The sequence below is a fragment of the Falco rusticolus genome, chromosome 14 (assembly GCF_015220075.1).
Source record: "Falco rusticolus isolate bFalRus1 chromosome 14, bFalRus1.pri, whole genome shotgun sequence".
Classification (NCBI taxonomy): Eukaryota; Metazoa; Chordata; class Aves; order Falconiformes; family Falconidae; genus Falco; species Falco rusticolus.
Genome location: NC_051200.1, coordinates 5,141,532 through 5,157,886, shown reverse-complemented (window position 1 = coordinate 5,157,886; position 16,355 = coordinate 5,141,532). Strand labels below are relative to the sequence as shown.

The window sequence follows — 16,355 nt, the reverse complement described above, 5'->3', positions numbered from 1 at the left end:
TCCCACGGGCAGCGGGGGCACCTGACGGCCCGGCGGGAGGGCAGGCGGCCGCCCCCGGCCCCCCGCCGCCTCAGGGATGTCGCCCGTGGCGGAGGGAGCCCCCGGGGCACGCGGGCGGCGCGAGCGCGGCTTTCCCGCCACAGGGCGCGCGCCCCCGGCCGGGGCCGGCAGCACGCGCCGCACGGCGCCGCCTCGACCCTCCGGAGCGGGGCGGGCGCGCGGTCACCTGACGCCGCTGCCGCCGCGGCCGCCGCCATTTTGTCTGGGAGGGTAAATGTGAAAGGGAAAGCCGAAGCGCAGGCTGCGGGAGGCGGCAGAGCGGAGCGGGGCCGGGCGCGGCCGGCAGCAGAGGGGTTCGTGGCCGCCGCCCCGCAGAGCAGCGGGCAGGGCCCCCCGCGTCGCGGCGGCGGTCGAGGGGAGCCGGCGAGGCGGAGCCCGGCGAGGACTCCCCCGGTCGCCCCCGGCGGAGCGGAGAGAGCTGCCGGCGTCCTTCCTCTGGGGAGGCTGCGCTCGGCCCCCGGCCGCGGGGAAGCCGCCGCCCCGGCCTTGCCGCCCGCCGCGGCGGGTCCGCGGGGGAAGCCGCCGCCAGGGCCGCGCCGACGATGTCGGGACAGTCGATCACCGACCGCATCACGGCGGCGCAGCACAGTGTCACCGGCTCGGCCGTCGCCAAGGCTGTCTGCAAGGCGACGACCCACGAGGTGATGGGCCCCAAGAAGAAGCACCTGGACTGTGAGTAGGACCCCGCGGGGGCCGCCTGCGGCCTGCGCCCCGCGGCGGGGGGCCGGGGCGGGCGCGCCGTGCCCCGCCGGGCAGCGGCTCGGGCAGCCGGGGCGGCCGCGCTCCCCTCCGCGGCGGAGAGGCCGGAGCCCTGCGCGGTCGCTCGCCCCGGGGAGCTGGGGCGGGGGGCGGGGGGTGCCCCGTAGAGCTGGGCGAACCGGAGCGGCGTGCTCTGCAAAACTTGTGTTACACGTGGAGGGAGCGAGCCTTGTAGCACCCTGTGCGCCCGGGAAAGGGGAATATCCCAGCCGGTGGACCCTTCCCCGCGAGAGCCGCTTAGCTCCTGCCTCTGGGTACAGCGGCGCTTGTTAATCCGCAGCTGGGGAAAGGGTGGGTTACACGGTGTGGTGGCACGGGTGTGGGTGAGGAGGTAAGTTTTTCAGCACTTTTCCGTCCTTATGTGCATCTGGTGAGCTGCAGACGTCTCAGTGTTTCTAACGCTTCCCGAAACACCGTAGATTTCTATCTTAAGGCTCTTGAAATGAGGTAAAAAGACGTGAAGTGAGGGAAAGGGAAGGGCGAAGGTGGACCAGTGCACCTCTCCAGAATGAGAGTATGTTGCCACTGATATATTTACCCTTAATATGTTACAGCTGCTTTCTGTATACCAAAACATGCAGAAAGCTATCCTTGATAAGCTACAAAAGTATCGGTGGTGTTGCTTTGCTTCCGGTTTTGGTGACTGGATAGCAGTTGAAGTTACTGTTTGAGTGCTCTAAAGTGTGCTGAGTGCTTCAAACCTTGTACGTTGTGCAGCGTACCTGCTCACCATCAGTTAAAACCGAAGTGTGTGTGTGTGTGTGTGTTTCCATTAGGGAGAGGAAAGAAGACACAAAGCTTTATGCTGGTTTCTTCAAAGTCAGTAGAGCAGGCTGGTAGTTCTGCAGGACTTGTTCAAGTTGATGGTGCTAAGGGGACTCTGCTGTTCAAGCTCTCAGAAGCAGCGTACTTGGTTGTATTTGACGGTAGTTTGGCTCTCTGATGCCATGTCACTCATCTGTTAATACAGAGTTGTGTGAGGGCTTCTGATGTGGATGAAATAGTTAAAGCCAACCAAATAGATCTCTCATTTGTTATTGATCTGAATGAGTGGAATCCAGCTACGTAGTGAATATTGCAGCTACTGTGTTGAAAACAAAAGCCTTAAAACTGGGTAATGGAAAATTTCTTTTTTTTAAAGATACCTTTTTAAAGTTACCTTTTTTTATCTTGTCTTGTGTTCTGCCTGTGGTAGAACAACTTGGTGAGGTAACCCTTGAGTCCAGAAATGGCAACATAACAGGAAGCAGAAAGTGGTGACAGTTTGCTCAATAGTTTGAAAGCTTCTGAAGCTTAAAAGACGAAGGATGTTGTTTGACAATATCCTTAAAATAATGTCATCTGCTTTAAGTTACCATCACAAAATAAGAAAATGGAAACCTGGAAAACCTCTTGAGAATAGCATAAACTGAGATTGCCTTTTGACGATCAAATTCCTTTGAATACCTTTTCATACAAACCTGTTCAGAGCTGTCAGTCTCTTGAAGGTCCCCTGCTCTGTCAGATGAGTTCTGTGTTTTGGTGTAATTCACTTTCTCAGACTTTGGGCAAGACAAACAAAAAGCTTGTGCTGACCTGGTATCTGAAATAGAGGAATGCTTTGGTGGGGTAGGGAGAAAAAAAAAGATGTGAAATATGGTGCCACAAATATCTCTGTGAGGGGTTAAAAAAAAATCCTGATGATCATTCTCCATTGAGCATACCCAGGTGCTGCTTTTCAACCATCTGCAAGCCTTCGCGTGGCACTTCTTATTTTTTCACCTGTACGCAACAATTACTTGTATTATATGTAAGTGGGTAAGATACTAGTTTAAATACTGTAATCTCTGGAAAAATTACACAATGTATTTTCAAAGATACAGTGCAAGTACTTTCCAATTTAAGTAAATTATGAAGGAAAACATAGCTTGGATTTAATGATAGTTGTACCTTGGTTGCTACATGTGTGTGTCATTCAAAATGCTACACCATCTGGTATTACTTGTAATCGCTGCTCAAGAAACGGCTTCACCAAGAACATGTTTTTGAGAGTTGCTGTAGTTGTATTGGGGATTGTGGAGGAGTATCAGTGTGCGCATTCTATTCGGATTAATTCTTAAAACCTCCTTATTGCCAAGTTTCCTCAGCGAGAAAAGCTACAATATTGCAGTATGGGTTTTTACAGGAAGATGTTACACATGCAGTGTGTAAGCTAGTAGTTAAAAGAGTCTTGGGTTTTGTCTGGCTACTAACTTGAAGAGTGAAACACACACACCCTCCAACAAAACAAAAGAAAAAAACCAACCCACCAAAAAACCCAAAACCTAAGCAATATCAATGGGAATACTTGGGGTTTTTTTCCTTTTAAAGTAGGTCACAGTGTCCTAAATAAGTCAGCAAATCTATTTCTGTGGTATTTTGTAATATTTCAGAATAACATAAAATGTTATACAGAGGCTGATCTTTCCTTGTAGGGGAGCACCTGAAGGTCTTGTCTTTTCTTCCCCAGTGCGCGTCCTCTCACTTCCCCTCAGCCTTCTGAGTTTGGGTTGCAGTGGAGTGGGGCTAGATTATGCTTTTGGTGACACATCTCTTGGCTAACCTCTGAAAAGCCATAACAAAACCCAATAAATTAAAGCTGTAGCCAAGTTGGTGACTGGCAGAGTAGACTTGTGTGTAGACCAAAATTTAGAAAAATAGAAATGCCTGTATTAATTGCATCTTAAACTTTTTAAATGAACACTGTAATAAAGGAAAGAGCAACTCCTGTTCAACTTGTATACAGCCCCCTTGGGGGTGGTGCTGGGGAAGCAGTAAATGTTACTCATCAAAACTCCTATATGTATACAGTCTTTGGAAATCTTGTAAGAAGTGATAATTCAGGTACTGTAAAACTGTATTATGTACCAGAATTAGGCTCTGAAGTCTTTTGCTTTAGAAGAAAGTTTGGATTTCCACCAAATAATCACAAACTTTAATTTTTGCCAATAATATCACATTGTGACTGTCACAGTTTAGGGTGGTTTTTGTATCAGCCCATTCTTACTTTTGGCAGTTAAAGCTCATGACTGTCAGGTGAATATTGATGTAGTGTCGTTCTTGCAGAGATAGGTAAGTTGCAATACAGTACAAAGAAATACTCTTGAACTTTTCTACAGGCAGTAAGGTGGTTGTCTTTAATTTGAGGCTCTTTCGTAATCTGTGAAGCTTTTCAATACAGTAATTGAGGAAATTTAACTTGGAAAAAAAGTTAATGTTGGAAATTACAAGCGTGGCTTTTGCTTAAAGCTTTTTAAAAAACGTTACGGGCCATCATGTATCCTTGTTTAGTGGGGGAGTGGGACAGAGTAGCTGAATGTTTTGCTTCTGGTAAAGTAACTAAGTTTAGATTTAGCTATGATATAAATGAAACTTGAAGATTGCTATCAAATCTGCACTATAAGAGCAGGTCGACATAAAAACATTTGTATCAGGCAAGTGCTATCTTTTAATTAGGTCTTCCAGCAAGAATTGTTGCATTCCTTAGGCTACATTGAGAAAGTTTGCTGAAGTGGCTCTTCTGTTTTAGGTTTTTGTAATCTCTAGTTTATGATACAACAAGAAAATTTAATTCTTTTTTCAAGACTGTCAGGATTAAGGATAGTGGTCTTAATTCTTATATCTGTCTTAGGGCAGTTTCAGTCCTGTGACAAAATGGAAGAATTATGGGAATATTAAACAATTATGGTTGTCTTTAACTTAGGTATTTACAGTTCTCTTGAGAGAGATATTCCCGAATCAAGAAAATGATGGCTTTCTTCTTACTTGAAAGTTGAAAAGCATGTCAGTTTTTGCTGGTGTCTGGATGAGAATTTTCCAAAACTTTTTTTTTTTCCTAATATCTGTATTTATGTGTGCAGTTCTCTGAAAAGCTGTATGGTTTTATAGATGATGTGCCAGTACTTCAGATGAGCTGTGGAAGAGAAATTCTCAGTATTCTACTAGGCAGTAAGATTTCCTCAGCTTTTCCAGACTGCTTGAAAACCCCTATGATACTCTTCTGGTTTAAAGCTGTTTGTGTTTTGTGTTTGGTTTTTGGTTGTTTTTTTTTTTCTGCTTTTTCTTTCCAGTGTGATGTTAACATGTTTCTAAATTCCATTCTAGAAATAGCACCACAGTTGCACTTGAAATGATTCCTCTGGGTAATTGGCAAAATGCTTTCAGTTGTAAGGTGTTTATAGAAGTAGTACGATAAGAAAATGAACATCACTTGCCTTACACATTTTATTCCAGTTTTTGCTACCAATATCCATATTACAGTTGCCCAGCTGTCAGTCTCTCAGGTGCATATGTTCCTTTATACTTCCAGGTTTGTGGTGTTAATAGCCTTTTCCTCCTTTGCTGCCAGCTGTAACAGATCCATACGGTTGTTTCTATGTAGATATTCCTATTGCAAACTTAGAAGAATCATATTAGAGAAATGACGCTTGCTTTTTTTTTTTTGTATCTCAATTGCTAGAATTGAAGTGATACTAGCTCTTTTATTACTAGCTGTAAAGTAATAATAAAAAAATTGCCTTGAGTAGCCTTATTAAAGGGTCTTTTTAAACTCATGTTTTTGCAATACACTCTTAGGGAAGTCCAGTTTTGGCCTATAAAACGCACTGAAATGGGGTTTTATTTTCTTCCACTATTCATTCTTATTTTGGTATTTTAGCAAAGCTTCGTTTGCCTAAGCATGTGTTCTTCAGTACTGGCAACTGTGGCTTATGTGTTTGTGCATTCAAGGAGATTTTGAAACCGAAGACCACAGTTGTGCTAAGTGTCCTCAATAAAAATTTTCTTCAGGGGAGCCAGTATCTGTTGTCTTCAGCACGTGTCTGAAGTGCGTGGGACTGGCAGTTCACTCCGGTCCTCTAATCTCAAGCACAGCTAGAATTAGACTGAGTAGCCCTACCTATGTGAAATATTTCGTTATGGTTGCTTTTAAAATGGTCAGGCTCACATCTTATAGAAGCAAGTAGCATAATGTGGAAAACCTTACCAGTACTTTTACAGAATTCCTGAACCTGCGCTTCTCAGTCACGCAGAACAACACTTGTGGAATGAAACAGTAATGTAATGAGCTTCTCAAATGTACCAGAGGTCTATCAACTTCCCCGCTGTTACTGTCACTTGACAAAAGACTTTTTAGTCTTGTGTATCAAAGGAGAGGGCAGTTGCTCCCTTCTGAAAGTAGGCATCTGGATAGCTTTTGTGGTAGTGAACCTTTATGATGGCATGATAATCCAAAGTAATGTTGTGTGGTTGGCTGGATTTTTTAATGTGTACGTGGCTTAAGGAGAGGTGATCAGTTACAGCTTTCGATGTAGTTGCTCACAGTAGAATTCCTGTCATGTGCCTGAGCAGCACTATAAGAACACATTTTATATCAGTCTTAGACACAAATATATGGAGGGAATCTCCCAGGTATTCAGCATCAGCTTAGGGATTACTGGAACATCTGCTGGTAGACCTTAGCTTAAGGGAAGGTGACAAGATTGAAATCTCTGTGGAGAGTGCTGGCAAAATATGAATGAATGTAGCTTGGCTGATTTGACTTGAGAGCAGGAAGGGTTTTGTTTTTAACTTGTATCTTCCTTCCCAGTTTCATCTGTTATTTAATAAACGCTCTTAATGTGCTGCTTACAACCTTCAATGAAAAAATGTGACTTGCTCAGTGGTCATGTGAAGAAAAAGGACTTTGTGCAGAAATACTGTTTTCAGTAGGCTGTCTGTGCGGTGTTTGACCTCAGCAGATCAATGGAATTTCTTCAGCTGTTACCTAGTAGTAATGTTGTAGGTATTTCTCTATATAGAGTTTGTGGGGGTTTTGTGTTGTTTTCTTGTTTAGTTGGTTTTTATAAACAGTGAATGGGAGTTGTAACAGTTCTGTAATGTTTCTGTACTGGTTACAGACACATCAGTTACATGAGAAATACTGAGCAAGATGTAACAGCAGCGTCTTTATAATGCATGCTTATGACATTTCTAAGTAATTCTCTCGGAACACATTAAGGCAAATAAGTCTTCCTAATCCAATCAGTTTATAACAAGTTCTCATTCAGGAGGTGAGGCTCGTGGGTTAAAATTCAAGTTTTGTTAGTGTAAAAATTCTGGAATTGGGACTTCTCATTATATGAGGCAATAATTGTCTATGGGCTGTTTGGACTTCCAGAAATTTTAAAGTACTTCTTAATTTGACACAACATCTGATGATATTACGGCCATGAGTGGTGGGCAGTGTCTATCAAATGACTTGGTTTTTTTGAGAATATTTGTAAATATTGAAATATTTTAATACTACTAAACAGTAAGGTTTTGATGCATAGCTTGCTTACAACTTATTTTCAGGGCTCTTCTTTTTGTGAAGTTATTTCAGCGTTTTTGTGTTACCAATAAGGATGAAAATTTTCATCTCAACTTGCATGTTTTGTACGTATTTGGAAATGTTTGACATCAGAATGAAATTAGTAGCTTATTAGAATTGGCATTTTATAGCTTTCTACCTTGGCGAGACACTATCTGAAACTCTACTCTGTTAAAATTACTCTGGTTATTAAATTATTCCAAACAGTGCTCCTTAACCAAAGGACTTTATATTCTTAATAAACAGGTCTATAATTAAATTACATCAGTAATATTTTATGTTCACTGGAACAGAGAGAAATTCAAAATGCAATATTTCTATGAAGCGTTTTGTCCAAAACTATCAATGTATGATCTCTAAGTCCATGTTTAAATGGCGTGCGATGATGCAGTCTGGCCTCTGCGTGCTGCTAATAAGACAAGTAAGTTGGCCGTTTCAGCGGAGCTGACAGCTTGGTGTTGAGTTGTTGCCCAGCCTCCTGAGCACCTACCCTGCTTTGAGTACTTACACAGACAAACCACATAAGCAGCAATGCTGCTCTGCAGCCAACAGGCTGCTCACAGGCTTGGCTTAAATAAGAGGCCACAAAGGAAGCTTTTCAAACTAATGTTTGTTTTACGTGCCTTGCCCAGTCCTTAAGGTGTACTTTGATCACACCCGAATCAAATTTAGCTCAGTGAGAGAATAAATGTCTCATGTGCATGTCTTGAGGGGTTTAGAATAGTCCTGGATTCAGTTCTTTGCTCTCTTCTCAGCAAGTGCCTTCACCAGAATTCCCAGGCAGGCTTTTTTCCTCATGTTATCTGCTGTGACCTATTCTGGTTTTGCACCAATACTGAGACAGAGACTTGAACTCCCAAGTTAATGTTCTACTGCTGAGTTTATAATCAGTCTTGAACACAAAGAGGTTTTTTTATATATATACTAAAGCCTGAGACCAGCTATGATCCACCGCAAAATACTCAGTATGTTGGCAATTAGGTTATTTTAGTTAAGTGCAAAAGTGTGTAGATGCAAATTATTGCTCTTAATTCTTACAGAAAAGAGGCTTGTTACAGGTTTGTAGCATCTCATTTGCTGTCATGTGTGTCTGTACTTGAGCTTAAATCAGAGTTGCAGGATACTTGCTGCCTGTTGATCTCATGAGGTATAGAAGTCTCAGCTTTTCCTTGTTTCTATGGTTTTCATTTTTTGTTGGTCTTTTTTGTTAGACTGAGTGACTTCAGGCACTGGGCATCCAGAAGGTCTACACTGGCTTCCAGACCATAACTTGGGCATAGAGTTTCTAGTGGAGCAGGTTATTTATTGATGAGATATTTGGACTCCAAAGGCATTTCAATAATTCTGTAAAGTTCACAATTGGAGTCTTTCAGTAAAATGCAAGGAATGTAAAATTGCTTAGTTATTTCTTAAAGAACTGAAGGTAATGCTTCCAGTATGAATTCTCAATGTAAAAACACAAAATAACGTGATGATCTTCTCTGAGTGTATAACTCATTGTAATACTTTGATTTTTTTTCTCTTTAATTTAGATCTAATACAGTGCACAAATGAAATGAATGTGAATATTCCACAGCTGGCGGACACACTCTTTGAGAGAACTGCAAACAGTAGCTGGGTTGTAGTGTTCAAAGCTCTAATTACAACACACCACCTCATGATGTATGGAAATGAGGTAAGACATGATTAGTTCTGTTAAAGCCTCCTTGACAGCATTTTAAAAAAGTTATCTCAATCTATGAGGCATTAGTTACGTACTTCAGTTTTTCAAAGGTCTTTGTTTTTCCTCTGCTGATGACTGTAAAGTACTTCTCCAGAGAAGAAAATACTCCTTCATTGTTTCAATACCAAAATATATCAGTGTTTGCAATTTACCTGCAGGTATCTGGGTTGGGCTGTGAGGGAATAATGAGTGACCTTTCTAGAATAAAGGCTTGAAAAACTTCTGATGGGCTTTACTTCATTAGGCTAGTACTTATCAGTAAGAGCACAGCAAAAGTCTTGTTATCACTCCATAAATGTGCAGCCAACTCATTAACAGATAAGAATACTTACTAATGGGGGGAGGAATATGGTGGCTAGAATATTTCATCTTTCAAATAATCATCTAATGGGCTAAATCTTGATATGTTGTTGCCATTAACATTCCTCCAAAACAGGTTTCTATTGCGTTTAGTTCACTTAAATTATTTCATCACTGTTCATGAAAAGCTTCCCAGGCAATAACATTGCATTAGAAATGCAGCTTCTCTTACATGGTCCTTCTCTTAAAAACTAAACTTTGTCTTGGTCAGGTGACAGTTTAGTCCTGAACTTGTGTGTAGTCATTTTCCTAATAAATGACTGTTGGCTACTGGTAACGTTGAGATGATAATTCTTAAAGGTACTGCTTCCAGCCATTAAACTGCTCTGAAAACTTAGTGTTGCCTCCTCTCTCCAAAGCTCTGTGAACTTAATTGAAATTACTTGTAAAACGTAGTGTGCTCTTTGTTAACACTTACCCAAGTTATTTATGTGCTTAAATTGTAGTTTCAACAGATAATAGGCTGAAATTAGAGGATAATATGAAGTAGAATTCACTGCTTGTTCCAAGTATAAAGCTAAACTGGATGGTGTAAGTCAGTTTGTATATTTCATTCTCTCTACCAATACAGTTCATATCTACACACTGAAACTCGCAAGAAAAAAAAAAAGACAACTGAACCATAGAAAGAAAATCAAAACCTAGAGTTGTGGGCTACCAGTCGGTATCTTTGCCCATACAGCGTTTTGTAGTGGTAGAAGAGTTGAGTTTCTATGTCTGTACCTAAACTGCTGCTCAGCTTTGAATGGGTGCATTTGAAACTTGAAAAATTTCAGGTTGCTTTGTATCTGCTGATAGAATGTGTCTGGACTACTAGTTCTGTAATCTCAGGTGCAACATGAGTGTACTTCTCACTCTTCTAATACATTAAAAGAGGCCTTTTTCTTAAACAGAAAAAATTACCAGGTGTTGAACTTCTGTTTTAAGTACAAGTAAATCTAACAAAGTCAAAATGTTGTCTGAGCAATCAGCCATCTTGCAGTTTCTTGTTTAACCTAACTGCCTGTGTCTTGTGATGAACTCCTCTCACCTGTACGTTGTGCAATGCAAGACCCCTGTATCTGGAGAGTGAGAGTTAGCCTTGGCCCTTTTAAAACAAGATTCAGAACAGTAGCTAATTTTGAAATATGTATAGACACCTTTTGAATATCACTGTTCTGTTCCTGATCGTGTTCCAACTGTTTTTCTTCTTCTGTATCTCTTTGAATGCAGTATTAAGATGTACAAAGACCAGATAAATCGACTGGAAAGCAGAATAAGAAGTTAAAACAGTGCCAGAGCTGTTGGTAGGCAAGCTGCGTGTTGTAGACTTGTGTGAACTCCGTAGCTATAGGCTGAGAACACATATGGAGTTACTGATGAGGTGGTACGTGACAAGTTGGGGAATCATTTGGGCCCCTTGAAAGGTGAAAGCACTGCTTTCAGTTTAAATAGCAATTGTGAGAAGAATTTTCTTGTTGCTGTGCTAAGCCTTCATTACAGTTCCCAAAGAGCAGGTGCTATACCGGGCCTGACTGAAAAAAATGCTGTTTTGCAGAGCACGATAGTCCAGACTGGGCAGGCAGGTGGATTTTCCACCATGAGGGGTGCTGTGGCAGCAGAAGGATTCAGACCGAAGTTTTAACAAGTCCCTTAAACCATACTGATCACAATCCTCTTTTATGGACTAAAACACATACAAAGAAACAAAAAGTCAATACATCGCAATCACAGGAGTCTGTGTGGAACAGTGGCAGAGAAACTTTTAGAACTACCTTGCTATCTGGATGTGTTTGTCTCTTACTCTTGTGTTATTTATGGAGCCAGCTATTATTTGTCAAAACTTAAATTTTATTTAGTCAGTTCACTACATTTTATATACGTATATAGTGCTGCTGCTCACCACAGTTCCAGAAGCATTATTGTTACAAATTACTTCTAAACTTTCTAACTAAGCCTGCTTCCCACTTCTACAGCACCAGTAGATCTATGCAAACCTTGGGAGCTTGGATAATGCAAGTGGTATTTTTGTGTTTTCCAGCTTGTCTGTTCTAAACTAACAAAGTTAACCTAAGCAGCTTCCTTTAGGATTGTTAATCTCTTATTCATGGACAGTGATGTCTTTTTTTTCTAGTTTAAATTTATGATTTTGCCAAATAGAATATTGGATTTCAGAGGCTTTGCTAATCAGCAGCTTCAAGTTTTGCTTTAAATTTTTCCCTTTTGACTGATTTCTGTTCTTGATAGAAGTTATTTAGAAACAGTTACACGGTAAGTGTAGTTTTCTTGTAATATGCTTAAATGTTTTGACTGTCACAACAATGATATTCTCAACTTTTTCTTCACCAACAGCGCTTTATCCAGTATCTTGCATCCCGAAACACTTTGTTCAATTTAAATAACTACCTGGACAAAAGTGCCATGCAGGGTAAGGCTCTTTCACCGAAGGAAATAACTGTACTGATTTTTTGCTTTGTGATAATGCCTGTTGTGTGCTCTAGGAGACAAATGACATTTAAGTGAAAGGGTATTGTGACTTAAATTGCACAAGACACCAAAGGGTGTCCAACCAAGAATGTAGACACAAGGAAAGTGAGATTTTGAGTTGCCTAGCTGGGTGCGGGAAATTTCTGTAACGTATGTATAATGCATACGCAGCTGTGAATTTAAAAAAGTGAATTCTTAACACTGACTGATGTTAAGATAATAAGCCTGATGAATATTAGCACAACAATCTATTCTTGCTGTTGCATTTTAGTGCATTTAGTGCATTTTAGTGTCTCAGGAGTACATATTTACTGTGAAGGTGCACGGAATGGTGGCTAGAATATGCTGTATATTGAGAACTCCCTCAAATCTTTGAGAAGTCTTTTAATTGCTTGCCAATGGTAGAGAACATTTTTTGGTCTTTATGTGGTTTTTGAGGCATTGAGATAAGTTACCAAAGCCTCCAGCATTTTATGAGGAATACATTTTTAGTCTAATTTCAAGAACATCTTAATAACAGCTGCTTGGTTCTTGTCTAATATTTTAATATGTTTATTCTAATAATTGCAATGAATGCTTTGCTGATCTCAGGTGGTTAGGAAGAAAGTGTAACATTACATCTCAAGGTGAAAAATAGTGGATCTCGTGACTTTGGAAAGTGCCTATGAAGAGCTTTTTATGCCAGTTGATACAAAATGGGCTAGTAGGAGAATAGTTCTTGAAAACAAAAGAGACTGTACCCCTTCAAAATGTCTAACTTAAGAATGCTTAACTTCTAGGCTATGATATGTCTACCTTCATTAGGCGATATAGCAGATACTTGAATGAAAAAGCACTTTCATATAGACTTGTAGCAGTTGACTTCACCAAAATGAAAAGAGGGTAAGACTGTTACTGCTTCATTTATTTGGTCTTTCATACTCTGGGGGGAGGGAAATGCCAGTTGTTCTTGACCTTATCATGGATTGCTATTCCTTTTGGCCCTGTGAAGCAACATAGTATTGCTGAAACAGAGTAGTATGTTGAGTTTTCTTCGTAACTTGTAAATGTGTCTTCTACTCTGTGTAGGATAGATGGAGTGATGAGAACCATGAATGCTGAAAAGCTGCTGAAAACCCTTCCAATCATACAGAACCAGCTTGATGCACTCCTTGATTTTGATGTAAGTACTGTAAGCTCAGTGTTAGGTAGCGCTCTCGTTTTGAGGTGCGAGTTTCATTATTCTGTTAAATACTAATTTACTTTTTCCTTGCTCTCTACACAGGCAAATCCAAATGAACTAACAAACGGTGTTATAAATGCTGCCTTTATGCTCCTCTTTAAAGATTCCATTAGACTTTTTGCAGCATACAATGAGGGGATTGTTAATCTTTTAGGTATGTGAGAATTTTTTTTGCTTTTGAACTTTTGTGAAAGATATTGAGAGAACTAAAGAATACAGACTACTTCTGACTGCAGTTTCCTAATAAATTCTCTGCTTTGTTATCATTAAATTAAGCCTGTCTTACTTTCAGTTAAGTTCACTTTAAGCCAACTAGCATAGGCTTAAACATACACTTTACCTAGAAAAATACATCTTGAGACAGAAATTGAAACGAGAGGGAGACTGGTGAGAATAAAAAAAAGATACCATAAATGTGCAGTGGATAATCTTTGCAATTGTACTGTACAAGTATTAGTGAGATACCTGGTATTTTGAGTATTTGGTTTAGTCTCTGTATGACTGACTTCTGGTTTCCCATACTTTTTATGGCTTGACTGTTCACCTTTACCTGGTACCTGAATCTACATGAGCCTAGCAGATGACATGTAGGGGTTTTTTGTGCAAGAGTGATAAGCTCTTAGCAAAGCCTTATAATGACTATTCAAGCAAATTTCTGAATGAAAACTGCTGATCAGTTTGCTCTGTTAATCCATTAGTTTTTACTCAGTGAAATATCTATAAATATATAAGGCAAGACCATAAAAAGTGAAGGATGTTGTTGATAATCCTTTTGATAGGTCAGTTCAGTATATGTACCACTTCAGTAGCTGTTCTGGTGTCTTTTGGATATTGAGCCCATTTACAAACATCAAAACGTATTGATACAGTGTCTAAAAATGTAAATATATACCAGGAATATTTTCAAATGATAAAATATGTCTCATTGCCAGCTAATAAGCTGACTTCTTGAAAAAAATCATAATAGCTAATTTAACAATTGGTGATTCATGTCTATGCTTAATAAAGCTTTGCGTTATATTCTAATATACTGAAATAGGAAAAAAAATGCTATTTTTCTTCGTCGACTTACATGAACACTTGACACCTTTTGTAGTAAGTTTAAAAATCTGCATAGCTTTGAGTTACTCTTGTCTGTTCTTTCCCTGAAGCTTGTCTCAAATTAGCTTGTAGAATACCATGTCAGCTTTTTGCTGGGAGGGTGTTAATCTTACAAGAATTTTATTTGCATCCTCAGAAAGATATTTTGATATGAAGAAGAACCAGTGCAAAGAAGGCTTGGATATTTACAAAAAATTTCTAGCCAGAATGACCAAATTGTCAGAATTCCTCAAAGTAGCAGAGGTAAATAAATCTACATTTACAGAAAGGATATAATTTAGCTGTCTATACTGGTACAGTAGTCTGCATTCATAAAAACAGCATCACAAACAGGTGAATGTTTGCTTAACTTTGCTATACAAGGAAGTATTGTACAGGTTAGGTATTTTAATGATTGTATATGTTTATTAACATGAAGTGAGACTTTTGGATATCCTTTTTATTAGCCAGACAATGTAGTAAAGTTTCTGAAGTTTTGTTATAAATTTAATGAATGGTCCAAAATGTATGAACTGAATGTTACAGCCTGTTTACAGTGCTCTCCTTTACTGTAACTGCTAAAAATGGAGAAGTAGTTCCAGTAAGCAATGTGGGTGTGTTTCTAATGCTCCCAGTAAGCTTTTCTACATGAAAGTTAGGCTGAATTAAAAGCTGGGTTTGTTTTGAGATGTAATTCAACGCACTTGGGATTTCTAAGGTGTATTCCTAGTGAAACTTGTACCAGTTCAGAAAGTTATGAATATCCCTTTTTTAATATGTTAGTCTTCATGTAACATGCAGACATCACTGTTTTTTATTTGTGCTGCCACTGCATGTAGCAATTAACTTTTTTTTCTTCTTTTTTTTGTAAACCCAGCAAGTTGGAATTGATCACGGTGACATTCCAGATCTTACTCAGGTCAGTGTAAAATATCATATTGATTAACCCAATTATTTTGTTCTTGACATTTTAAATGGTTTGTGTATCATAGTAATAATTCATCTTGAGAATGTATTCTCTTCTATGTATTTATATACGGGAAATGTGTGGTGACTTTCCCACACTTTAAATGCACTCAGTACTTTGCAGTTCTTCATAAGATTTTTTGATTGTTTAAAGCAATAAAACTCACAGAAAATACTTTTCAAGAACTTCTGTTTTTTATCACAGAGGTAAGCCACGAGCATCTTGCCATGCCCTGAATAAAACTTTCCATTTCAGTGTAACTTGATGTCTTCCAACACACTTAAAGATTACAGTTAGTTCAGTCAAAATTTTTTTCTTTCCCCTGAGATCTGAATAGATTTGATGTTTCTATGTTAGCACTTAACGCTGGCTTTGATATTACTCAGTAATACAAAGGACATGCACAATACAGGATGTGCACTGGAAAATTTTAGTCTAAAAGGTGGAATGCAGGGGAACACCTTCTAGTGAGGATAAACTGAGGGGCAGAAAGGAGGTGAGAAAGAGTTTGGGCTTAAGAACAGGAAACACTGACAGTCCACAGAAGTGCGCAAAGTTGTTATTTGCAAGTTTCTTCAGTCAATAGGGATGTTGTATTTCTAACGTAGAACCAAGCCAACAGGACAGGGGTATTTGTCATTCTTTCTGTAGCACAGAGTAACCTGGTGGGTAGAATAAATGGCAGTCTGTCAGACTCGGGCAGTAAGTGAAGTGCCTTAGCGGTCTACAGTACTCAAGCTGTTTAAGTGAAGTCAGTGTGAAACATTTGAAATCTAATGTGTAAACTCTGAACAGTCACATGAGGTCTTAAATTCCCTTTATGATGTAACTTTCATGGACTAATCATGCAAAAATATATCTACTCTGAAGCCTGAATATCATCAGTGTCTTTTTAATATTTTTAATTTTTTAAAATCTAAACCATAAACTTCCATCATCAGTGTTGTTCGTTACTGCTTACAGTATGATTTCCAATTAAAATCATACATGTTTCAAAGTACAGATGTCTAATATTTGCTCCTAGGAAATTAATATTAACCCCTGTAAGAACTTCTAGGCCTTTGTGGTAGGAAAGAACTGTGACACTAATGAGCAAGGTAAGAGCAGGTAATGAGTAGTTTGAAGTTTTCTGTTGGTGTTTGATCTTAGCATCTTACTCTCTTTTGATTAGTACTGCAGTATTCAGCTGGTCTGTATTATGCTAATCAAATTATACTCAAGTCTAAAGTTATACTTCACTGGGCTTGTGTGCACTTGTCTGGTTAATTGGGTCATTATAAGACTCCTCAAAGCAGGGTTTGTTTTATTTACTGAGAGAGATTATTTAACTTCATCGTTTTGCTGCTTTCTG

General features: G+C 39.8%; 1 protein-coding gene across 9 annotated transcripts in view; it reads left to right on the top strand.

The window, feature by feature from the left end:
- The first annotated feature begins 256 nt into the window (after positions 1-256).
- The window catches only part of LOC119157531 (phosphatidylinositol-binding clathrin assembly protein-like), a 33,989-nt gene continuing 17,890 nt past the window's right edge, over positions 257-16,355 (top strand). For 3 of the 9 annotated variants that reach the window (XM_037408536.1, XM_037408535.1, XM_037408534.1), the window contains exons 1-8: positions 260-732; positions 8,719-8,861; positions 11,601-11,676; positions 12,515-12,617; positions 12,804-12,897; positions 13,000-13,111; positions 14,195-14,301; positions 14,915-14,956. In XM_037408536.1, coding sequence (XP_037264433.1) covers positions 603-732; positions 8,719-8,861; positions 11,601-11,676; positions 12,515-12,617; positions 12,804-12,897; positions 13,000-13,111; positions 14,195-14,301; positions 14,915-14,956 — 807 coding nt within the window. In that variant the 5' untranslated portion in view covers positions 260-602. Of the gene's footprint in view, positions 733-8,114; positions 8,152-8,226; positions 8,245-8,718; positions 8,862-11,600; positions 11,677-12,514; positions 12,618-12,803; positions 12,898-12,999; positions 13,112-14,194; positions 14,302-14,914; positions 14,957-16,355 lie in introns of those variants that run through there. The other 6 variants (XM_037408542.1, XM_037408541.1, XM_037408537.1 and 3 more) reach the window with 6 other exon arrangements.